General features: G+C 40.1%; 1 protein-coding gene across 10 annotated transcripts in view; it reads left to right on the top strand.

The window, feature by feature from the left end:
* The window catches only part of LOC124272215 (solute carrier family 12 member 4-like), a 180,705-nt gene that overhangs the window by 81,004 nt on the left and 73,116 nt on the right, over positions 1-26,585 (top strand). For 3 of the 10 annotated variants that reach the window (XR_006897286.1, XM_046707387.1, XM_046707371.1), the window contains exons 1-2: positions 812-1,933; positions 2,278-2,472. The exons of 5 other annotated variants lie outside the window; for them this stretch is intronic. Coding sequence is in view for 4 of the 5 variants with exons in the window: in XM_046707387.1 (XP_046563343.1) it covers positions 2,304-2,472 (169 nt within the window). In the remaining variant the exon portion in view is untranslated. Of the gene's footprint in view, positions 1-811; positions 1,934-2,277; positions 2,473-26,585 lie in introns of those variants that run through there. 2 more of the 10 variants (XM_046707401.1, XM_046707382.1) reach the window with 1 other exon arrangement.

The raw sequence follows: 26,585 nt of genomic DNA, 5'->3' as shown, positions 1-26,585 counted from the left end.
GTTCTTATCCAAACTGTAGATAGTGGTGATTAGGGGGGAAGATGTGTTTAATCTTCTGATTACTTTGTCTCTATCGTTTATATCAGCTGTCAGGAACACAATTTCTCCTATGCCCCAATTGTGAGTCATTTTTATCATTGGTTATTTGCAGCAGAGTCTGATGAAGCTGTTTAGCATGTCTTTTGCGGTGAACATCGGTATATGTCAGCGTCAGTTTCAGGGTTTGCGTAGTTGTCATTATCCTCAGTCCCAAGTTAGGTGATCACGAGGAAGGAACGCATTCAGGAACACGTTCAGGAAGAGACAGAGAACACGACTGTTTTCTAAAGGGAACACAATGTTGATTCTCTATGGTATTGATCAGCAGATATTGCTGGTTACGGGGAAGTTTGTTGGCGGTTGATGTAAGAAGTGAAATGTATTACTGACGTGAGTTTCAATCATGAATTTCAACCAGGGATGTTGACGTTCATTCATGCTGAGATATTTCAGTGAGCTGCAGCCGTCAGTTTTTATCAGGAATATTTTAATGTTCATTGGGGATGATACATGTTGCAAGGTATTAGATAAGAACAAGAGGATTTTTATCATGTTAAGGCTGTTGATGTGTATACGGGAAAGACAACAAATCGTGAAGAACATGCTTCCCAGCTTGAACTGAAATAAACACCTGTTGTCTAGATAATGAATATCTAGTAATGAGGTCGTGCACATTAGAAACTGATCACAGGCGGTTTGTCCTGAATAACAACACAGGGAAATATATTCACCAGCTATTCAACAACCTTTGATGGAGCGAAGTTCATGGTAATTCATAACCTGGACATACAGATTATTTCACTGGAGTGAGGAAAGAAAATTTTAATTTACTTGCAGTGTAAATGTGAGTGTGTCACCTGGTGAGTGAATATTGAGTGAGTTTATTGGGAAGTTTGTGGAAAAAGGAGAATTTACAATCATAAGGTAACGGAAACTCAGGCGGAACTGTTCATGTCTTGTTGAGGGTATTGTGTGAGCGTACAGCTTGGGGTGTGTTATGGTTCTATATTGCTTCTGTACATGCACAATACTCATCATTGACAGGGAATAACAGGCTGGAGTCACTGCTTGAATGAAGAAGTGCTGTACATTGTAAACCTGAAAGTATTCTATGCGATAGCTTTCCGGAAGGGAAAAGTTAGTGTGTGACCATATATCACTGTTCAGTGTCTTGTCAGCCAAACTTGATCCAACTTGTGATTATCGTGTTGAATGAAGATTGCGTAGGACTCGCTGTGAGGAAAACTGTACTCTTACTGATCAATAGAATTCCTTTTTCTTACCACATATCGCCAACCCGGACAAAACAAGTCAGAGCCGTGTATGTGTACTGTTTTGACATTGACGTGATTTCGAAATGAATGTGACAGCAGGTGAAATGTACATGCAACTGAGAGCTGTTTTGAAATTCGTGTTGGCCAATATTAACCAATCCAAGTGATCAGTGCATTAGGTAGAGAGAGATAGGGGTACGCCTCCCAACAACCACAGTACAGAGATAGTGATATCTTCCGCGCTGTATCAACACAAGAGTAGGACACAGTCAGTTGGGAGGATATCGTAGTGAGAGAGAGAGAGGCTCAGTCAGCTGACTGGTGAGATTATTGAGAGGCCGTTCCTCCCCTCCTCTCCCACAGGTGGAGTGCCATCCTGGATTATCTGCCATCGACATCAGAACTGTCAAGATTTTATTTTCAAGTCCATGCTGTGAATTGCTGAAGCTTCAGTGTGTTGTATTACAGCTGAATTTTGTTCCCGGTGTGAGGAAATTTCTAGAAGCAAATTGATTGTTTGGGAGTGATTGTATTTGTGGGATAGCGTGAGCTATTTCAAAGTGATTTGCTTCCAACTGAAGCCAGTGTTTTCCGAGGGTGGCTATTTTTGGATTACAAAAGTATCCTTGGTAATTAGGTGTTTGTGTGATTTTTAATTTTTTTTAGAGTGATTAATTTTTTTTAGCTGTGTTTTGTATCCGGATTGTCGTGTTGCCATCAACAACTTCAATTAGTGTAATTTGTGAAATTGGGGAAAGCGTGACACTGGCAGTATAGGATAAACCAGGTGAAGGCAGACGTGTATTTTGTGCCATGTTAATGATCATTTGTAAGATTTTATTGTGCTGACGATACCCACTGCATTGCTAACTCAAATTGGGATCCTTTAGGAGTGTAACAAATTTGATAGTTACCGTCATTGATCTAGCAGGAGACTCCAGTTGGTTTCCTCAATTGTTGAAAGCGTAACGTGAAGACAGGCATGCCAAGATGAAACTTCTCGGAGTAGAAGCCGTAAATGAGGAAACCGCCTTCATACCGAAGACCGGTGCTGACCAGACACCAGCAGAAACTCCTACTATCATAGTAAGTTCTGCCGATCAGCAACCCAACGGGAATGAAATTGAAAAGGCAGCTCCAACGGATGAGGAAGAAAAAGGTAGGCTAGCCATGGTTCCCCTTGAATCTGCTGACTAGATGCTGACTTAGTGCAGTGTCTGTTGATAACTTGGCTTGTTTAAAGTTTAAAGATTGTGAGTGTGTTGATGATAGCAACTGTTCCCTTATGTGTTACTCTATTGTTATTTTAAAAATACATTGTTAGATATACACTGTAGTGTGTATAGATGATTTTGATTTGTTTTAAATGTAGAGATTCAGGCTAATTTAGCAATGTCCTTTCATATGAAGAGAGATACTTCAAATTTTTATTTTGGATAAACAGATTGTGCCTCAGGTCAGTGTGTGTGCTGATGACTTGGTGTTGTTTGAAATCTACATTTAGAATTTGATGGTAGGGTATGTCCTTTTGTATGCAGACAAATGCCCCAAATTTTGTTTTGGGGTTAACAGATTGTGTCTGTTCTGTGTGTGTTTTGATAACTTGGAGTTGTTTAATGTGTAGAGATTCAGACTGATTTGAATTTTTGTGGGTCAGGTGAGCCGTTACCTGTGATAACGCTCGCCTTGTTGCTGGATTTGTGGACAGAGGGGCCAGGTAGCCCAGACCTGATATTGTCAGGATTCTATGAGCCTCAAAATGTTTATGTGTAAGTTTATGTTTATTAATTTTGATCCACTGAAAAATCAGAATGGTCAGGATTGGGTTGCAATAGATTAGTTGCAATATGTGAAATTGGTTGCAATATGTCAGTGTGTGGCCGTACTTAATATTAGTTGCAGTGTTGTGATATGTCAGATTGGTTGCAATATGTCACGGTGTGGCAGTAGATCAGTTGCAGTGTTGCAATATATCAGATTGGTTGCAATAGGTCAGTGTGTGGCAGTAGATCAGTTGCAGTGTTGCAATATGTTGGATTGATTGCAAAATATCATGGTGTGACAGTAGATGAGTTGCAGTGTTGCAATATGTCAGATTGGTTGCAATATATCAGATTGGTTGCAATAGGTCAGATTGGTTGCAATAGGTCACTGTGTGGCATTAGATCAGTTGCAGTGTTGCAATAGGTGAGATTGATGGCAATAGGTAAACGTGTGGCAGTAGATCAGTTGCAGTGTTGCAGTATGTGAGATAAGTTGCACTAAGTCTGTAGCAGATCAACTGTAGTGTAATGCGATAACTCAGTGTGTGGCAGTAGATCAGTTGTAGTGTTGCTATATGTCAGATTGGTTGCAATATGTCAGTGTGTGTGACAGTAGATCAGTTGCAGTGTTGCAATGTATGAGATCGGTTGCAATATTTCAGTGTGTGTGGTAGTATATTAGTTGCACGGTTGCAATATGTCAGTTTGGTTGCACTAAGTCAGGGTGTAGCAGTAAATCAATTGCAGTGTTGCAATGTGTTAGATTTGTTCTGATGTGTTGCTGTAGGTGAGACCTGTTGTGCTATATTAGTTGCACTTTGGCAGCAAGTTCTGTGTCTTGCAGTAGGTCAGATGTGTTGCTGTAAGTGAGACCTGTTGTGCTATATTAGTTGCACTTTGGCAGCAAGTACTGTGTCTTGCAGTAGGTCAGATTTGTTGCTGTAGGTGAGACCTGTTGTGCTATATTAGTTGCACTTTGGCAGCAAGTACTGTGTCTTGCAGTAGGTCAGATTTGTTGCTGTAGGTGAGACCCGTTGTGCTATATTAGTTGCACTTTGGCAGCAAGTACTGTGTCTTGCAGTAGGTCAGATGTGTTGCTGTAGGTGAGACCCGTTGTGCTATATTAGTTGCACTTTGACAGCAAGTTCTGTGTCTTGCAGTAGGTCAGATTTGTTGCTGTAGGTGAGACCTGTTGTGCTATATTAGTTGCACTTTGGCAGCAAGTACTGTGTCTTGCAGTAGGTCAGATGTGTTGCTGTAGGTGAGACCTGTTGTGCTATATTAGTTGCACTTTGGCAGCAAGTTCTGTGTCTTGCAGTAGGTCAGATGTGTTGCAGTTAGGTCAGTCTGTAGGTCACTCTGTCTCTTCTGCTGAAAGTATATTTCTGTACAAAAATGTGACCTTCCAACACATTTGTGCAGATAAGACCTCGCAGACTTGACACTTCCATGGCTCTTCTGCACTCAAGGGGTTTGTGAATTTGGTTGCTATTTGTTCATAAATGTGTTGTACGAGTATTCAGATGGATTTTTGCAGGCCGGCTGTGGTGAAGATTGAAATATACAGTCTAACACTAGTATCAATTCATCTAAAATTGATAAATGATATGTTTTCTTCTAAACTTTGTATGACATAAGTGCCACAAAATCAATAGCTAACTGATACAAATCACAGTGGCGAATTGATTGTACATATATCATATATCATTACTGTATATCTCTTGGCTTTTGCCCAGTATTCGTATGAGTAATCTGATAGAGTCCACCCTATTACGACATGATATAATGTGAAGCAATTGATCATACCCATATAACACTGTATTTTGGTGGTGATGGAACATCCTACTCCTAACATACCGTTACATACAAACAGTCTATATTCCGATTCATTGGGCAGTGGGGTAGCCTAGTGGTTAAAGTGTTTACTCATCACGCCGAAGACATGGGTTCAATCCCCACATGGGTACACTGTGTGAAGCCCATTTCTGGTGTCCTCCGCTGTGATATTGCTGGATCATTGAGGCATGAAATCTAACTCACTTTTTCGGTTCTTAAACAGTTAATTTTTAAACCTCAAAAATTGAAAGTGACATTTAGTTTTAGTGAGATTTATATTTTCTTTTATTTCCATGCTTTATCAATAAACATTCTTCCAAATTTTCAATCAACATTATAGGCTCAGTAATGTTACCACACCCCATCAGGTGGTATAATATTAGTCTGAAACAGCTGTCAGTGATTTAATGACAGACGGAGAACTAATGGAAGCAGCACATGTAATGAGGTACAGGCACTTGGCAACAAGGGTGGGGTGGGGGGGTAATTTCATAACAAATTACACCCTTTAAAGCACCAATCATACCAGAGGAAGATACGTCAGTTTGAATGACTTTGAAAAATTGCCATCCGTCTGCTTCTGTTCAACAATGTCTGGGACCCTTGATTTACAGCTTCAAATTAACACCTTTTCATGTTGAGAAACCATCCTAATCTGACCACCTGCTAAGGAGAGTGGAGGTTTTGTTTCATCTGTGTAGTAGGTGTAATTATGCTAGGGAGTTTCAAAAGTCGCTCCATGATGTCGGAATCAAAAGGTCACTCAGAAGTTGGACTGAGATGGTGAAACTTAATGATTTTAAATCAAATGTTTTATCAGTGTCAGAGGCATAAATTCAAGAATGCACATTTATGCTGTGTCCATACTATCAATCTGGCATGCCTTGTATAGTTTACATTTCATGATGATAGATATAGGTTTATTTTCTGCATTATTGTCATTCTGGGAAGTCTTAGCACTGTATGGGGTCATCAGGAAATATAAATGTTTATGATGCTTCAAAGATAAACATTTTCTCATTATGTGGTTAATATACTTTTATTTAAAATGGATCATAATTTCACTATTAGCCTCAAGAAAAGTCTGAATGCAGAGCAGTAGTTTAAAGTCAAGCATTAAAATTCTCAGTAACTCTGTTCTCTTTTCAGTTGAATAGTAAGTTTAAATAATCTATTTATTTCAAAAATACCTCTCTCAGAAAAGTTTAATTCTCTGATTACAATCTATCTGACATCATAAATTTAGTTATATTTCCATGTTGTCGTTAGGGAAGCAGTTAGTGTGTTCAACCGGTATAAGTAGATCCCGACCAGTAGTGATGTCATCGTATGTCAAAATATTAAGTACATTTTTAATGTTAATGCTTTATCAGTGCAAATGTATGAATTTTGCAGCCAAATTAATTATTAATTGATGCAGAAATGTTTATATGTTTATTAAGGGAACTGTAGTTATGATGGAAATTGAGGAGGCAGAAAATCGTGTAATGGATCAGTCTAGTTCATATTTAACATTAAAATTGATGAAATGCCAGTCTACATTGGGTGTTTTTATCTATACACATACAGAATAATTTTGTTTTTAATCTGTATACCGTGCTACTTTCAAGTTGGTGTTCAGTACAAACAGTTCCACTTAATGATGCTGCTGGGGACATCATCACGATATGGCTGAAATATTGCCAGTGTGACTTTAGATGTTATCTTCCTCACCCCTGTGGGACAGAGGAGAGGTGGAGTGTCCTAGTACCGGTAGTTAAAGCGTTGGCTCATCACGCTGAACACCCGGGTTCGATTTCCCACTACAATGTGTGAAGCCCATTTCTGGTGTCCCCGCCATGATATTACTGGAATATTGCTAAAAGCGGCATAAAACCACACTCACTCACTCACTCACTCCAGTGTTCATGGTGATATTGTCATGTATGATTAAAACCTGAGTATTATTCATCCTGGGTATACTGGGTAAACAAGGCGCCCAACCATCCAATACTTACAGTGGAAGTATCTGAGAAGGGAATTGCAGCTCAAATATGGCAGCTCAAAAAGGACAATATTCGGATGTGTAACAACCTTCACTTGTGACCTCTGGTGAAGCCATGTTACTGCATTTCAACAGTAATCTTGATCACACATTATAAGGATGTTATACACATAAATGCTGTCCACTAAGCCATCAAACTCTGCTCACTTAATACATTGACAATAATAGTTTCATACTTCATCATCTTACAGGAAATGAAAAACCTTCCGACCTCATGCATGGTTGTCATGGTGACACGTGACTGGAAGTCATGGTGACCGTCTATGTAGTTAAAAATAAGAGCTGGCAAATGACATATTTTTGTCACAGCTTGTCTTTTAGTGTTTTGAATTTGATTAAGTCCCCAAAATTCAATTATTTAATGCTCACGGCACAAAGCACGTTGAACATGGTAATAACATTAAGCCTCAACAAGTAACACTTGAGTGTCAAAGTGAAACGTTTTCGATTCCAATAAGCTAATCATTGTGTGTTGTACATAATCATCCATACTATCTCCGGCGGATGAAAACTGGACATTACCATTGTAAGTCAGTTTGATTAAAACACATAAATAAACTCTCATTGCCAACCTGATGGATTTGGATGGTCATCTAAATTCAACAATTTTCTGAACGGATTTGAGTTGCCTAAGTACACAAAGAACTTATGGACATGGGTTCAAATCCCAATTCTCTCCGATGATTATGTTTCTGGGTTTGCTGGCAGCAGACACATGCTAATGACCATGGAGATCTGGATAAGTAACCCATGCTTGTCATAAGAGGTGACTTACGGGATCAGGTGGTCAGGGTCGCTGACTTGGTTGACACATGTCATCATATCCCAGTTGCCTAGATCGATGCTGATGCTGTTGATCACTGGATTGTCTGGTCCATACTCCATTATTTACAGACAGCTGCTGTATAGTTGGACTATTGCTGAGTGTGGCGTAAAACAACAAAAAACAAACAAACATCCTTGCAGGTTTCACTGAAGTTGTAAGACTTCAGGCTTTGTCCCATCAGGAAGCTTATGTGCCATGATATAAGTAATGTTTAAAGCAGCTTTCGACACCAACTCACTCAGGAGCCTCTCGGGAGAGAGCCTCTTTTAGTAGCCTCTTTCAGGAGCCTCACTCAGGAGCCTCTTTCTGGAGCCTCTTTCAGGAGCCTCTCTCAGGAGCCTCTTTCAGGAGCCTCTTTCTGAAGCCTCACTCAGTAAGATGAGCATATGCCTGATGAAGAATTTTCTTATTAGAGTAGAAGGGACTTGTTCTTATCTCATCACAGCGGAATAAAAGAGTGTTATATATAAAGCTATTTTCTTGTCCTCAATACACTGGATTAAGAGATTTAGACAGAATCATTAGCATTGCTGTGATGCTCTTGTACATCATCCTAGCCGTAGAGAAGATCAGTAGTTGCTGATGTTACAAGAGGCAAAGTGGGTAATCTTGTAATTACATAGTGGAGTGGGAGGATGACAACAGGTGCTGGTAAACTTACTGTTAGCTTGAGCCCATTTAGAATGCTGCCCACGATAGCTTGATCCAATTCTAGATGCATGAAGTCAATATTTCATGCTGATATCGCATACCCTGCACAGCGCTGCACATTGACCCTGAGATAAGTGTACTGTGCTGTTATCAATGGGAAAACATCCTTCTTTTATCACAGTGATAGATAATGCATGTGTGAAATTATTTGTGATATTTTCCTGTCTTCAGATTACTTCTTTCTTGGCTCTATAAGGTGCATGAATTAGTCATTTTGTAATTCGGTTAGTGTGAATTAAGATGAAGTCAGTGAGTTTATTTTTAAGCTAATTTTAGCAATATTATGGCAGGGTACACCAGAAATGGGCTTCACACATTGTACCCATGTTGGAATTGAACCCGGGTCTGTGGTGTGATGAGCAACTGTTTTAACCACAAGGCTACCCCAACGCCCCTTTGGTTGGTAGAACAGGAAGAGGTAAAGGACCCTTTGTGTGGTTTTATTCAGTTATATTCCCACAATGCTGTGTCTACAGGTTGTGGCATGGATGGGTTTAATCCTGGTTCACCCTGTTTATTCAGTTATATTCCCACAATGCTGTGTCTACAGGTTGTGGCATGGATGGGTTTAATCCTGGTTCACCCTGTTTATTCAGTTATATTCCCACAATGCTGTGTTTACAGGTTGTGGCATGGATGGGTTTAATCCTGGTTCACCCTGTTTATTCAGTTATATTCCCACAATGCTGTGTCTACAGGTTGTGGCATGGATGGGTTTAATCCTGGTTCACCCTGTTTATTCAGTTATATTCCCACAATGCTGTGTTTACAGGTTGTGGCATGGATGGGTTTAATCCTGGTTCACCCTGTTTGTGTTTCTGGGTTTGTCAGTATCAGACTTATTATATGAGATCTTTAGAGTTTCACCAAAGTAGTAAGAACATCAAAAACTTGGCTAGCTATCCTCGAAACGTTCGTAGCCTTATGAACTTCTCAAGCCCATTCATAATACATTGGCTACGAATCGGTTCCCAATTGCGCAGATCGATGCTCATGCTGTTGATGACTGGATTGTCTGGTCCAGACCCGATTATTTACAGACCGCCGCCATATAGCTGGAATATTGCTGAGTGCGGCATAAAACTAAACTCGCTCACTCACTCATTGGCTACGATTAAAGATAAGAATTCTTAGGGCTATGAACATTTCGCGAATACGGTCTCTGCATCACTTTGGATTTTCATTTAACATCAAGCTTACATATTGTCAAAAGCGACTTCAACCTCACTCACTCACTCACTCACTCACTCACTCACTCACTCACTCACTCACTCACTCACTCACTCACTCACTCACTCACTCACTCACTCACTCACTCACTCACTCACTCACTCACTCACTCACTCACTCACTCACTCACTCACCCTCTCACATATTATGTAGATGCCTTGACTCATCAGCTTTTGGCTTAGTAGTCATTATTCCAACCACGCAATATTTATTTTGCCCACATCTCTTGACACATGTGCCAAGAAAACCCATAAACAGAAATAAAATTGCCAGGCCTAAACTGCGTAACGTCTCTCCACCAACACAAATAGTCTTATGTGCCTGTGATGGAATCATGAAAGCCAGAGCGAATTCCTCCAGAGTGTTCCACACTGAAAGATTGCGATCATCAGCTGTTTATGCCAAGTTCTTATAAACCACTCCCCCTTCTTTGGTAGTTCTTTGAAGACCTGGAACATTAATGATGCATAGTACTTTGGGAATTATGGGTGACGGGTGACTCGCTTTGAAAGCCTGACACCCAGATATATCTTTATCGGTTTAATGGTGTCAAAGCTTCTGCAGATTTCTTTCTGGGGGTTGAAGTGTCGTCATTTACAACTGACAGAAATCTGGGGAGGCTTTCCCTGAAATGTTGTAGATTAAAGGTAGTCTTCACATCAAAAGGAATGTTGCATTAACTCATCAGTGTCGGTGGACTTAGATGATCATAACGTCTTTGGATATTGTTTTGTTTCAGCCAGTTCTTTCTCTGTGTTTGTAGGGTTCTGTGTCGCTAGTCCTAATTTCAGCCAGTTCTTTTAGCAATGGAGACCAATTCACACTCTGGACACATTGCTCTTAGCTTTGTGAATTCCATTGGAGGATAGCGGGGAGGATAGTGGGTAGCCTTGTGGTAAAGTGTTCTCTCATCACAGTGAAGACCCGGGTTCAGTTCCCACATGGGTACAATGTGTGCAGCCATTTCTGGTGTCCCTTCCATGATATTGCTGGGATATTGCTAAGGCAGGGTAAAACTCAACTCACTCACTCACTCCACTCTTTCCAAAAGTTCCCATACAAAGTTCTACAGATATGCTTGGTTTGTTTTGTGTCTGCATCATAGGGAGCATGGCATTACAGTGAGTATGACACTATGTAGAAGATTGATTGATAATAGGTATGACATTGTTTCAAGTTTGGTACTATTTGGAAAAAGGCATTATTGTGAGTATGGCATTATATGATTTGTTTGTTGATTAATGCCACACTCAGCAATATTTCCAGTTATATGGTAGGATATTATTTGAAGTATCACATGATAGTGAAAATAACATTATGTAGATTTAGGCACTATAATGAGTAGGGGCGGTGGGGTAGCCCAGTGGTGAAAGCGTTGGCTCGACACGCAGAAGACCCGGTTCGATTCCCCACATGGGCACAATGTGTGAAGCCCATTTCTGGTGTACCCCGCCGTGATATTGCTGGAATATTGCTAAAAGCGGCGTAAAACCTTACTCACTCACTCACTATAATGAGTAAGGCATTGCAGGGAATATAACACATAGAGTACAGCATGATTGTGAAAATGTCATCATACAGAATTTGTAACCTCATGTATAAGTGAGTGACTTTAGTTTATGCCATTTTTAGTAATATTACAGCAATATCACAGTGGGGAACACCAGAAACAGGCTTCACACATTGTACCGGTACCCATGCTGGGAATTGAACCACTAGGCTAGCCCATAGCCCCTCATATATGTGAGGCAATATAGCGAACATGGCGCTATGGTAAATATGATGCTGAATTATGACACTGTGATGAATTATGACACTATGATGAATGGTATTGTTGCATGGAACCATAACGAGTTTGACATCATGGTAAATATTGCAGTATAACGTGAACTTTAAACATAACGGGCTGCAACACAGGTTGATATACTTCATGATAGTTCCTGTAAGACTGCTACAACTCGATAGATCGTCTCGTTTTGATAGAAGGAGTGCAGTGGTTTGTCAGGAAGCTTCAGAGCCATGTCCTGAGAGAGTCCATCAGTAATTAGCTGTCAAGGGAGGACATACATCATAATGTATATTCCACTTAGGTAGCCCTGATCAGAAAGCCGATTAATCACAAATTATTTTAAGTTCAGTATCTACTGAGTATTGATTTGTCATATTAAATCAGAAATTCTGCCAAATGTAACTACGGCCATCTCCCTTATGTATTTGATGGGATTGAAAACTACTTTCATTTCCATGGTTTCATTGGTGCTGGTGTCCAAAATGAAACAAACTCCCAAAAGAGGTTTTGATGGCATCTATCAAGTTTGAAAAATGCCAGAAATATCAGTGATGATCAGCAAAGAAACCTGTTAAATTGTCAGAACTTGGAAAAGAAGGATCTAATATCTTCAAATAATTTTTTGCATCAGAAAGGGTAGAAAGGTCCTATTGATTTCTTGTGTGAAATCTTTTGAAGTTGTTTTCTGAAACTTGGACGCATTTTAGAGCTGCCAGTGATATGAAAAGGGCGCTTATCAAATAGAAAGGTGTTGGGACGTGATGATGGGTTTAATAAATCTGACTCGGTGACGATTCTTTCATATTAATTGTCATGGTTCTGATGACTTGGACAAGAGAAAGGGAAAGGTGAGTTTGGCACCCCTTAACAAGACTAGTTAGGAAACTGATATTCTTTTGATTAATTTGGTGAAATGAGTTGGGATTAAACTGAATTTCAGTTATATCACGTTGTGTCTGCTTAGAGTGGAGTGGGAGGAACATTTTATGAATTACTGCCTCTGTGAAACCGATGAGCAGGTCTTGGTGCTGAAAACACATAGGATCATTGAGAACATTACGTTATGATCTGCAGACATCTTGGCAACAAAGGGACACAACTCTGCATATCAGCATATCGGCTTCATTTGCATTTTGCAGCTTTGAAGCCAGAGCCACCAATGCAAAGGGAATTGGCATCAATTTATGACAAGGGCTAAATATTTGTTATTTTGTCAAGAAGTTGTCAAAGGAACTGTTTTTGTTCTGAAGTTGTCTCCCTTGTTTTTGAATGATTCTGTGATGTCACTGCAGCTTTCAGAGTTTGTTGTTGGTTTCAGGGTTATATAAGTCTCAAAGACTGCTGTTTTTCATCCATCATAAGGCAGAGTTATTAGAATGTGAAAAGTGATAGGTTGGTGAGTTCCTACACATAGTTTGTAGTCTGGGGTTCATGCCACACTCCGCAATATTCCAGCTATATCATGACAGGTTGTAAATAAGTCCTGACCAGACAGTCCAGTGATTGACATCATGAGCAATCTATACAATTGGGTCATCTACATAGAGGGCATACATGTCATTCAACTATTTTTTTATCAAATGGCATCCGTGTGTCTTCTAACTGTCACAGGGCATACTGCCCTTGCGCCTGGTCACTGCATTTCTTATCACAGAGCATACAAGTCTCTTGTCAGGTAGGTTGTTACGTGTTTATCACATGGTCTGTGGTTTTCTTGTCTAGTTATTTCAGTTTCTTATCACAGGGTACAATATCTCAAATTCATGTCAGATTGTTGAGATCTGATTGGTTCAAGTGGTATTGATAATATACTACAGTACGTACCCACCTGGGAGGGAATTTCATTTCTCTGCAGAACGTATCTCCTTACCCCAATATGAAGAAACCAGGATGTATTTGGAGGAAGTGGAAGAATATATTCCTTGTACTCTTTTTTGAAGCAAACAGCTGCATGTGATTTACAAGTCAACAAACTTCATGTGACCGAGCACCTGATCACCTCAATCGATCAATTGTGTCAATTATCAGTTTGATTTATGTGTCCCTCTTTAGTTTTATACCACTCACCTCTGGCCCCTTGTATTAAATCAGATGCAGGATACCTAAAACAAAATATACCCCTCATGAAACTGCATCAACTTATAATGTCACAGGGCATACAGGTGTCCCATAAGAGGGCATAGTGATCTCTTTACAGGTTGTTACAGGTCTCTTTTAACAGAGAATACAGGTCTTGACGGGTCATTAAAGAAGGTCTCTTATTACAGAAAATATAGGTGTCTTCACAGGTCATTTTCGGTGTGGTCAAGTCAAGTCTTGTCAGGTCAATGCAGGTCTCTTATTACAGAGACTTTAAGCCTCTTCAAAGGTCATTGCAGGTGTGTTTATACAGAGTATAGGTCTTCACAGGTTATTACTTGTTTCTTATCACAGATGTATTTTGGACATTTCATGGCAGAATGGACAGGTCCCAATCACAGGGCAGTCAGGTCTTTTATCCCAGGTTATACAGATCCATTCCCAGATCCAATATCACCGTGTACTGGAGGTCTGGTATCACAGGGCATGTGTCGAAGGGATGCATGACCCCGATACAATTATTGCTACCTACCTGTGTACACACCAAGGTGCCTGTGTTAACAACAAGAAGAGGTGAAATCGGAGTACACTAATGAGATTAAACATCTCACGTTATAATGATGAGGATTGTAGGCATGGGCCATGTCAATATGCGATCAGTGTTACAGGCTCACTTAAGATGCTTGAGAGTTTGTTGTTGTGTTTGGTGCTTTTGAGGTCGCCTTCGCCGGTTGGCATGTCGGCAGACCTATCCCTCCTTGGGATGCGTGGGGCTTGAGAGAATAGTGGGTGTAGACTTGTATGGAGACACCACAAGCCAGAGATGTGTATGCTTAAAATAAACTAGAGCAGAAGTGAAATTAGATTCTTTTACAAGAATAATAAATGTTGGCAGAAATAGACCAGTGAAAAGTAGGCATAAGTGAAAGGTGTTAGCAGAGCAAGAGGCAGGTTGTCCATAACAACTACACAGCAACAGAATTGGATGATGAGGAGTTTGAATTTCAGACTTAACACAATTTTGATTCTCAGAAATATTTTATTAATGTGTAAGACCAGTATTTCTTCAGGATGTACTCACACTTTGTGCTGATTCAGCTCGATATTAACCGAAATTCTGTGGAGTTAAATCAACTCACTCACCCATTCCTGACAGCAAGGGAGAATATAAAGAAAAATTGTCAACATTAATAACTTAACAAAAATTCTATCTTCAAACTTTGCATATTGTCTTTGTGACCTTCAAAATGTGACCTTGAGCCAATCAGTTTGAACCTGTGATAGGTTCGTATTTCATGTTTAATACTTTGAAACTTTCCTAAACTGTATTCACTAACATTCCATTTCCTCACTTAAAACGATATGTTGTTACAAAATGCTGAGCTTGAAGGTCATGCCATATATTCCAACATGTCACATGTATGAAAGACTCCCAACTCACACACTGATTCTAAGTATGACTGGCAGTAAGTTACAATACTAAAGGTCCATCTCATTTCAAAGCAAACAACCAAATCCCAATGTTAAATAAGCTTGTTGTGCTTCCTATTGAAGCTTGTAATAAACATGGCGAGTGTCTGGCACTCCAGTTCACTGGAGGTATTATACCCCACAATAACAATCTCCAGGAAGAGCCAGGTATATTGCCGGCAATATTCAAAAGACATACCGGCTTTGGAAACCCCATGCTTTCAGCCAGGTCCATTCCTACCTGTGGCTTCTCGCTGGAAGGGGAAATCCCATTATGTGTAAACTTTTATTTCAGTGTTTACTGCTGCAGTAAGACATATTGATTTCAGCTGAAAAACTCTGCGCTGTACATCTCCATGTTGGAACATTGGCAGCAAGGGTGGAGGTGGCTGTAAGGAGCTTATGTTGTTAAAGACAGTTATCCTAGAGAGGTGTGCGAATTGAGCTTGCTCTCTCATCGACACAATCTTTGTTTTGGGGATATATCGATTGGCGAAAGTTTACTTTTTGGTTTATTACATGGGAACTTTTTTGTTACGTTAATCGAGAGATAAAAAGGAAATTTATGAAGTCTGAGGTGAGGTTAAATGGATTCCAGTAGCGTCATTATTAGAGTTGTGCTTGCGATGAAATGACGAACGGATTAATGTGCGAAATTTATACCTTACTGGTCCCAGATCAATAATTTAGGACTGGCTTGGTGATTGGGAGGGTAAGATCGGAGATTATTCAGCGATGAAGTTGCTGGGAGTAGAGAATGTGTCGGAGGAAGGTACGTCTACGACTAATGTGGAAAGTAATGAACTGAAAACACTACTCCCAATAGATGCTGACACGTCAGTACAAGCAGATAGTAAAACCGAGAAAAATGATGAAATCGTTGATGATGAGAGAGGTAGGTTTTTGATGGGCTTTCACATTTTTTACGCTTTTCCTCAGAACTGTCAGTTTCCGAAAGTTTTCAATCTTCGCAAAAGACTTTGTAAATTGCATTCTGTTTATATATGCGTGAATAAATGTTTCATTTCGATACTGTACCAACTGTTATATGTTTTAATCATGTTTTCTATACTTTTTTCGTGTAAGTTTAAGGGTCATGTTTGTGATAATGTTTACGAGGTTACCACTGCTGTCTTCTTTATGTTTTGTTGAGAATGAAGCAGGGGAAACAAGTTGTTTTCTCTCAGAAATTAATTCTGTGTTTTGGTTTTTGTTCAATCGAAGTTGGCAAATTGCTCCAAACAACATCTGCATCTTGAGCTGAAGTGTGTTGTGCCAAGTACTTCTGTTTACAAACTAGAAAAAAGGATTTTGGGAATGATATTCAGAAAATATGTTCACATTATGGTTTGACAAAAAAGTCATTGAGAGTGTCTTTAATGTGTTTTAGATCTACATCCCAATTAAACTTGGTAGGTAAAACGTTCTTGTTATGATGATTAGTGATCCGTTTGAAGATATATCAGACCCAGGGATCTGTCTGGATGGGCTGAGACTGATATCAGACTGCAAGTCTGCATCAAACATCAGTTAATGTTCACAGATTGGAAGAAAGATTTTCCAGTAAACTGACATATCATCATGATCATACCAGTGATAGAGTTTTCATTTTTAAAAATAGGTGACCAGAACAGTTCTTAATTTCAGAGCTTAGACATTCTAGAAAATTCTGTCTTGAGTTGGACTCCTTTAGGGAGTGAGCACGTTTCTATGCTGCTTTTAGCAATATTCCAGCAATATCAAGGCGAGGGACACCAGAAATGGGCTTCACACATTGTACCCATGTGGGGAATTGAACCTGGGAATTTGGCGTGAGAAGCGAACGTTTGAACAACTAGGCGGCTACCCTGTGACTGCCCCTGGACTTTATTAATTCATTCTCATCATGGCTAGTTGATGCAGTTCTACCTAATGGTAACTGAGGTAGCTAAATGTAAATCACAGATAAGAAGACCATTCCAGAGGAATATTATTATTATATCCACTGTATCAAAATAACTCAGACTTTAGATCAAAAATTCATAATCCCAACTGTTCAATAAAGTAATGCACTTTTCTAGTTGGCCTACCAGGGGTCCATTTGTCTGGTGATGTATGGCAGACATGCTTGCCTTCAGAGTTGCCTCCCTTGTCCAGCCCATCTCATTCATTCATTCACTCACTCTCACTCTCACTCGCACTCACTCACTCACTCACTCAGGCCCCTGTAGTACTGCTGTAACTGTGATGACTGCAGCGTCACTCCCGCCAAGGCCATTATCCACAGCTGCAAGACGGCTACATGGTTTGAAACCATGTCAATTCAACCACTCTGTTTTACACCCTCGTCCTGGCATGTATTTTTAGTGCAGACATTTTATCATTAACAATATATCAGAAAGAAGAACCTAATCACTGCAACTGATCAAACTTGATCCGTCTGTCCCATCACCACCTCCCAAACTCGTCCAACTTTGAAGTGATTTATAAATGCCAAGCTCCATTTATGGTCAAGTTCATTTGTTTTAGATATTACCCAGTGATCAATCCATCCTCACTAATCTAGTGCCTGTCGTTATCACCTTGCCTGAACAAACAGCCGATCATTTGGGTAACCATTACCAGAGGAAGCAAACTGGAGCGACCCCAACTATCAGATTGGAAAGTAGCAATGGAGTCCCTGCTGCAGTTACTCTGTGCCCAGTAATTTGAATGCACTTGCTGGTCTAAGGATATTAGCAGCCCTATGGGATGAAGGATTTATAAGGAAAAATAGATTAAGCTGTATTTTTGTAAACAAGAGTTCATAATGGTTTTTTGAATATGTGTTCTGTTAATGCTTGATTATTTCAACATTCAAATAGTAATGAAGAATTGATTTCAGATGTATAACTCTTAGGGTAGCATAATGGTTGAGGTGTTTGCTTGTCACACCAAAGACCTGGGTTTTAATCCAAAGTTTTCAATTGTGGTGAGACCATTCTGATGTTCTAAGATAATAAATATTCTGTCTCTTAAAACTATCTCAGCAAGGGTGGCTATGTGGTTGAAGCTTTTGTTGTTCGTGAACCCTGAGAGATGTTGGTCGATGTTTTAATCTCAGTGGCAGCATTGTACCAAAAGACATAAAAATGGTACTTGTTGTTGCCATGTCTGGTCCTTGGGATAAAACAGGAAATGGTCATGTACACTGTTTCTGATTGGGCTATTCATGCTAAACCTGCAGCACAGTATATACAAGCCCAGTTATACGAGCAATTACATACATATATGCATGTACGTCAGTATGTAAGTGGCAGTAATCGAGAACACAACATTTTAGCCAATTTCTCCTCCCTTCCCCATTGTCTGTGATTGTTTTCTGCTGGAATACAAAACCAAGTTGCAGAAAAGAGCTCTAACTTGATGTATTTCCTGAAGATTAGGTTTATGTGGATTGTAAACCTTGCAGATAGATAGTTCTGGTACACCTGGGATAACTACTGACGTTGAAGCTTGTTGTCGACAGTTAAAGTACACTTCCACCATTATCAGGCTCTCACATCCGTGCTGACGGTGAAGGCATGGCCAGGTGCGTGACGAACTAGGTTATCACAGTCCCACTGACCCTGATAATTGGCAGCTAGACCCTGGACATGTAACTCACATGAACGTGTTAATTGTAATTAGCATCAGTCTAGATCAGGTGTATTTCTCTCTGACCTCAAATATCATGGCTTGTAACAGTTTTTGCCATTTCCAACTGGTTCAACTGCGCTGTAAATTGTTTGGTGCATGAGCTGTTGGTTGATTAGTTAGAAGATATGTAGAGCAGTGGGGTAGCTTAGTGGTTTAAGCATTCCCTCGTCAAGTCGAAGACTCAGGTTCAGGTCCCCACATGTACAATGTGAGAAGCCATTTCTGGTGTCCCCTGCTGTGATATTGCTGGAATGTTGCTAAAGGTGGCGTAAAACTAAACTCACTCTCAAGAAGACTGCATGTATCAGAGTATGTTGCTTCAGTTACATACAGAGTGGCCTAGACCACAAAGTCATATGTGCTTAGCAGAATTGTGTCCCTTTGTTGTGTCAGGATCTGACGATAGTGGATTTGGAGATTCACACTGGTTAAGCTCATGTGTTAACTCCATGCTGTGAGTTTGCCATGGTGGTTAATGTCTGACATCTGCATCAATCTGATCTGCCTTCAAACTTCCATGACATGATGTGGTTCACGCCTGAAATATCCCATCTCACCGACTCTCATCTGTGAACAGAACAGTTCTCCATTGCCTGTATCGCCAGTTTGGGTGTTATAGGGCAAACTGTAAACATTCATGCCGATGACGAGGGGTGAGGATAGGTCCACAGTGAGGTCTACGGCAATGGAGGTTCCCGCTGTTAAGACGTCAGCGTACTGTATCAGTACTGATTGGTCTTCATTGTGTTCCCATTGTCTGGCGTGCTGTTTCGGATGCCTGCATGAAGGGATTCTGTGCATGCTGTCGCACAACATGGTGGTCTTGTCGTCTTGTGGTCACCGCTGGTCTGCCAGTATGGGGGCGTATCATTTGTGGTGTTGGTGGCCCGGAAACGTTGCTGCAGCCTGTAGATGGTCCGAACGTTGACCTGGAAGTGATTGGCAACGACTTGTGCAGTGTGGCCAGCTTCAAGTCTTCCTAGCGTCTGGTTACTCTGAGCTGTCAGGAGTCGCGGCATCCTGCTGACGTTGTAATGTGAATGTTTCAACCAGGTTTGGGGGTGCATTTTATAGGGCTGGTCATTGTGAACAGCACATGCAGCATGAGTTGCATGAAAAACATTGGGAAGGAATGTCTTTTCTCAGGTAAAGTTGGAGATGTCAAAAATATACAATCAAAACATTAAATGAGTTTACAGTTATCCATTTCTGCGAAGGAAAATTCCAAACTGACGTTTCTTTTGCTGCTTAGTATAGATGAAACAATCATGTATGATAATGAATTGATACAGCTTTGGAACCTGTAGGTCTCCAGTTCACCCAGACTATCATCAGGACATGATGAAAATGTTAACGGATAGAGTCTAGAATGATTTACCAAGTCTAGATAGCCTCACCTCCTAAACTTAAGCAGTGTTTTCAGCTCCATGTGGATTATATGTTTTGTTTTTGTAGATATATATTTCAATAAAATAACTTTATTTCTGGAACTAAATGTGACTCTGCGCCACCCTGTGTGGTAGATTATCTCACCTCATGAGAACATGCCGAATCTTGCTACGATGTAATTCCTGACTCCTGTACCGAACACCAAGTGGTTGCATCAGTTGTGTGTGCATCAGGTTTGGCTGCATCACTGGCTGCATCAGTGGCTGTTTGTAACTAATCACGGTGCTGTCATGGGGAGGTCTAGCCTTCCATGGAAAACTTGGGTGTTTTGCACATGTTGTTCAGTTCAATGCACAAAATAATCTTGAAGAAATCTGTTACTTCACTTGTGTATGTACCCTTGAGAACTTGCGCAAAGTCATCGTTTAAATACTTGCATGTTATTGAGAAGCTAGACTGTTTTCGCCTGCTATGATGACAGTACACAGAGGCCAGTTATGTTTGAAAAATGGACCCAAAGTAGTTATTAATATAAAATGTCCATTGTATTGACAGTCCATTTGTACATGTTTACAATATGCAGTAAACTATTTACTTTATAACAGACATGCGTAAAACAAGTTGATGGATATAACAAACTGGTTTTATATTCCAACCATTTGCAATGTATTTCAGTCGAAATGCATACAACAAACTACAATTATAACAAACTAAATTAACTAAAATTAGTGGCTCTTTGAGTGTGTTATAACCATAGTTTTTTGTATGCAGGAGATATGACACAATATTCCTGTCATGTCTGCCATGAAACCAACCAACAGTTGATCAAGATCACATTGAAACTGTTCATGTTGGTTGCAATAATTTTATGCCATGAAAACTTTAAAGTGTACTTTAAGCAAAAACAGTATGTGGTGTTTGAAAATGCTGCCAAGTAACAGTGCATGTTTTCAGGAACAGTTCATATGCATATTTTTGGTGAAGGAATTGGGCTGATTTCTGAACAATATTGAATACAAGTCAGCTTCCTTAATTTGTTTACCTTCAAAAGAATAATGAAAAGACAGAACTTAGCAGTACTTTTGCTGTCTGATATTTGTAGTCTCCTGAGATTTTTCAAAAGTATTGATCTTGCTGTTAACCAAGAGAAATATATTTGCAGATCAATTGATGTTTCTTGTTGTTGGGCTTCTTGGACTATTTGTAGTTTCTCAGGTCCCCTGTATCAGAACAATCTTTGACAGGCATTTAGAAGATGGATAAAGATGAAAACGGGAAAAGTTTTATGGAGAAACTTTATTGTTCTTAATTAGTGTCCCTAAAACATTGTTATGATCCATAGAAAAGTTGTTATCTGTGAAAAGATTCATGTCTTTTTGTATATCTAATTTTTGCATTTTGTATTTTGTAGAAGGGAGAACTGGTGACCCAGTCATTTAAGGCCCTGTAGTTGGCTTTGTAGAATTTAGTCCTTATAGTTGGTCAGTCAAAGTGATGTATACCTGAGACTCTCCTCTCACTCACTCACTCACTCACTCACCCACCCACTCACTCCTCACTCACTCACTCACTCACTCACTCACCCACCCACCCACCCACCCACCCACCCACTCCTCTCACTCACTCACTCACTCACTCACTCACTCACTCACTCAGTGAAGCCAAAGTTGAAATCTTGGTGGGTATAGTGACACAGACACAGACTTCATTCCACTGACATTCAGTGTGTGAAACGTGCCATCCTTAAAAAGATTCATTAAGCTCAGTACATCATTAATGGAAATCGTTTGACATTCTGGTAGATTGGATGACATTTTGTTCTAATCACTTACAGTGGATACTGATGATGACTTTCACACACAAATCTACATCATACGTTTCTTTGTTTGTTGGGCGGTGGGGTAGCCTAGTGGTTAAGGCGTTTGCTTGTCTCGCCGAAGACCCGGGTTCGTTGTCTCACATTTCTGGTATCCCCGCCAACGATTCCTCACTCACTCACTCACTCACTACCCCACCAACATCACTCACTCACTCACTCACTCACTCACTCACTCACTCACTCACTCACTCACTCACTCACTCACTCACTCACTCTTTGTTTGTTTGTTTGTTGCTTAAAGCTGCACACACCCCCTTTGTACAGCTACTCATTGCCAGGCTGTAACTGATGGAGGAATTAAACCAATCATCTCCCACCAATGAGGTACATTAACACTGCCATGTCATCAAGCCTGACCACTTGACCCATTAAGCCACTTCACACAGACCCATGAAGATTGAGATCAGAATTAAGCTTAAGGAGCCTAACTAACTAACGGGATTCGGTGGTCAGGCTCGCTGACTTGGTTGACACAGGTCATCATATCCCAATTGCATAGATCAACGATCATGTTGTCAATCACTGGATTGTTTGGTCCTGGTTCGTTTATTAAGACCACTGCCATATAGCTGGAATATTACTGAGTTTGGCGTTAAACAACAAACAAACATTACTGCAAAAAATTATCAATGATCTTATTGCGAAAGGTACACAGGACATTAAGTTATTTGTCAAAAATACATTTACATACCTTTCTGGCAGTTTTTATGTGATCCACATTTGGAATATTGCTGAGAGTGGCGTTAAACAACAAACCAACCAAACAATCACTTTGCACAACTGGCATAGTGAGTGAGTGAGTTTAGTTTTACGCCGCTTTTAGCAATATTCCAGCAATATCACGGCAAGGGACACCAGAAATGGGCTTCACACATTGAACCCATGTGGGGAATCAAACCCAGGTCTTCAGCTTGACGAGCAAACACTTTAACTACTAGGCTACCCAACCAGCATAGGTTGCTGGGGATGACTTCTAACCCCAAATCACAATAGGATACACAAATTGTATGCCTTGAGAACTGAACCCAGAGAATTGGTGTGATGAGCCCATGCTGTAGCTACTAAGCTACCCCCATCTCTCCATAACTATGAGGCATGATATCAGGAATAGATGTGCGATCCATCTTTAACGCAACAAAAATTCAGAACATTCAGAATTTTGACAGTTCTCTCATTTATATCAGTCTGAAGTGTTTGGGATGATTGATGGGCTCTGTCAGTTTTTGATCACTGTGCTCATTCTCCGTCGACTGGCTCCTGTCAAATCAGTTTGTCATAATCTGTTCATAGATATCAATGTACTTTAAAAGTGGATTCACTTTGCATTTCTTAAGGACATCAGATGGTTTCATTTTAAAGGGACCTCAAATTATTTTATGTGGTGACCATCAAATTTTATAGGCTTGTGCATTACACTGATAGATTCCCATACCAAGACTGACAAGGCTCAACTGTCCCAGTGTCCATTGATTGTGTGAAACCATGTCAGCCTATACCTGTATCTTCAAGCATGACTTCGACCAATGGGAAAAAAGAATCATTTTCAAAATAGGGATGGTACTGGTCCATTGCACTGAGCAATAACAGCGCCACGACTATTGTAAGCCTTTGTTAACATATGGAATTTAGGACTAGCGCTAGGATAGTTTTGTGCAATGTGTTATGGTACATATAAACATGCCTTGATTGGTGAAATCATTGCTTATACTATTATCCACTGGTTTGTCTGATTGAGGCCAGATCATAGAAATGATGCTCAAACTATCAACCACTACGTTGTCTGAGGCCAGATCATTGAAACGATGCTCATACTACCAGCCATTAGTGCATCAGGTAAAAAAGACTGACATGAACTTAGATATAGTGACTGTAGTCCAACTCCTGTCCCATGCTGACGTAAGACAACCCTTTTCCTTAAATGATCTGGGAGAAGTTCTTCATCATATCAATGCCTATTACTCCTCCAACTGGAAATCCATAATCCAGGCTAGGAATGGTGATTATGTCCGTCTGGTGCACAGGGTTAATTTCGACTACCTTTTGTTCCAATTACTGGTGTTTGCAGGGGCCGAGAGATTATGGGCTTCAGGTAACAAGTCGGGCACAGTGGCAATGGAACCAATCACCACGTAATGAATTATTCATTTCCAACTAAATAGGTGTTTCAGTTGGTCAGTGCAGTCGGATACGGACTGTGACTGGATTTTACCAATATCCTTTCATCAGAAGACATCTTGGTAGCCTAGTGGACAAAGTGTTTGTCCTTCAAACCAAAGAGTAAGTGAATGAATATGCCTTTACGTTACTTTAGCAATATTCCAGCAGTATCACAGCAGGGGACACCAGAAATGGGCTTCAAACATTGTACCTATGTGGGGAATTGAATGGGAAATTTGTCGTTGAACAAATACTTCAACCACTAGGCTAACCCTCTGCCCCATCAAACTGAGTTCGAAGCCCAACATGGGTGCAATGTGTAGATCACTTTTTTGTGAAAACCGGCATTAAAAGCTGACTCACTCATTCTTTGATCGCTGTCCTTGAAAGGTGTCCACCGATGTCCTTGAGTCAGATATGTTATGGAGAGTCAGGTCTCATGCAATGCCTTCTCTATATGTGTATCAAACAAAAATAATAGCTTACTTTCAATAAATTCCCACTGCATGAATATTGTATTGTAATGGTAACCAGACTTATTCATTATTTGTAGTGGGTTTGTATATGGTGCATTTATCACTGCCAAACCAGGAGCTAGCAGTCAGAATTGATCATGAGTCAGCTATTTTGTCCAACAACTTCAAATGTTTTAGGACTGCCTCCGTGGTATAGTGGTTAGAGCGTCCGCCCGGAGAGCTGAAGTTCGTAGGTTCGATCCCCGGCCGCGTCATACCAAGAGATGTTCAAATGTGGTACTTGTTGGTCTCTTGTTGGTCGCCTTTATGGGTACAACAAGGACTGGTCGGTTTGGAGTTAGTATACTGTGTCTGAGTGGGGTATTCATGCTTCACTGCGGCATGGTGTCTCAGTGAGCTAGCACTATTAAACCAGTTTAAGTCTGGGCTAGTACAAGCAGCCGCACATACACATACACATGCATGCACGTCGTCATATAAGCGAAATATTCTCAAGTACGACATTAAACTCCATTTCACCTCACCATCAAATGTTTTAGATATCAAATTGATATTATTTTGTTAAACTGTCAGGAAAATGTGATTTAAAGTGGGTTTTTTTCACAGTTTATACACATAGAGTCCCTTGAGGCATGGAACATATTAAAATCTCTTAAACATATAACATTTTTATTGTCATTATATTACAAGACATTACTTAGCAAAGGGGAGCATTAGGTGACTTAATATACATCATTCACTGAAATACCTCACTGTATTATTATAGTTAAGTCATTGTCAGATTCAATTCTTATCATAAGGTTAAAGTAACCATGCATTAAATGGCAATATAAATGCTTTAACATTTGGAGCATGTTTGCAGATTTCCGTTTAAAAGTATCCATGCACCTTCACATAAAAATATTTAGCAGATGGTAAAGTTTAGTCCTGCACCATGATTTGGGATTATTTGTATTTTGTGAAACCGAAACCAACCTAGATTAACACAAGGCAAATCTAGTCACCTTGATCAGCTCTCAGGGGGCGGTGGGGTAGCCTTGTGGTTAAAGCAATGGCTCGTCATGCCAAGACCTGGGTTTGATTTCCCACATAAGGTACATCTTGTAAAGCCCATTTCTGGTTTCCCCCACTGTGGTATTGCTGGAATATTGCTAAAAGGCATAACATTAAACTAAACTAAACTCACTCACTCACTCACTCGATCAGCTCTGATCGTTTTATTCACCAGTTGATTTATTTTTGAGAAAGTTGAGCATCAGCAAAAATAATTTTACATTAGAGATTTGCGCTGTGTGAAAATACTTCATAGACTTTATGTTAGCCAATGTAAAGAGTATTAGAAATACTTCGTTGATAGGTTTGGCTGGTGTTTTTAACCCAAAGACCCAGAGGTTTGCCAATATTGTTATAGTAGTTGGATCTTGTAGTGCACGCAGTCTTTGCCCATGATTGCAAGTTCAGTGCATTATGCAAGCAGACGCAGGCTCTTTCTGTGACAAGCATGTCATGCCACAACTTGTCACGCATTGCCATTGTGTGTATATTCAATAAACCTAGGCTTGGATCTAAAATTCTGGTGGCAGCCTCGTGAGGAAGGTATTAAACATGGTTATGAACTAGCAGTGCACCAGTGTGTAAGACATTGACTTTGATTCCAGTTTCAGTCAAAATAATAAAATACGTCCCATTACCTGTAAAGAACAGGATTGAGATATTTCAAGTGGTGATCCATCAGCGCTTGCCGGGTAATACAGTCAGCATGTTGAGGGATGTATTGATTTATATGATTTATAGATATTTAATGATATCATCGAGGAGGGTGTTGGGTCTGTGATCGAGACATTTCCAGCTCTTGTGGATCCTTTGTGGGCAGCTTAACAATAATACTGACAGTTTGTTTTGGAAACTTTCTTGCTTATTGATTAGAGTTTGTTTTTGAATAGTTTGTAATTGAAAAGAAATGGTT

This window comes from Haliotis rubra, unplaced genomic scaffold, assembly GCF_003918875.1.
Source record: "Haliotis rubra isolate DU_JTF1 unplaced genomic scaffold, ASM391887v1 Scf103, whole genome shotgun sequence".
NCBI classification, from domain to species: Eukaryota; Metazoa; Mollusca; class Gastropoda; order Lepetellida; family Haliotidae; genus Haliotis; species Haliotis rubra.
This window is presented reverse-complemented; position numbering and strand designations above follow the sequence as displayed.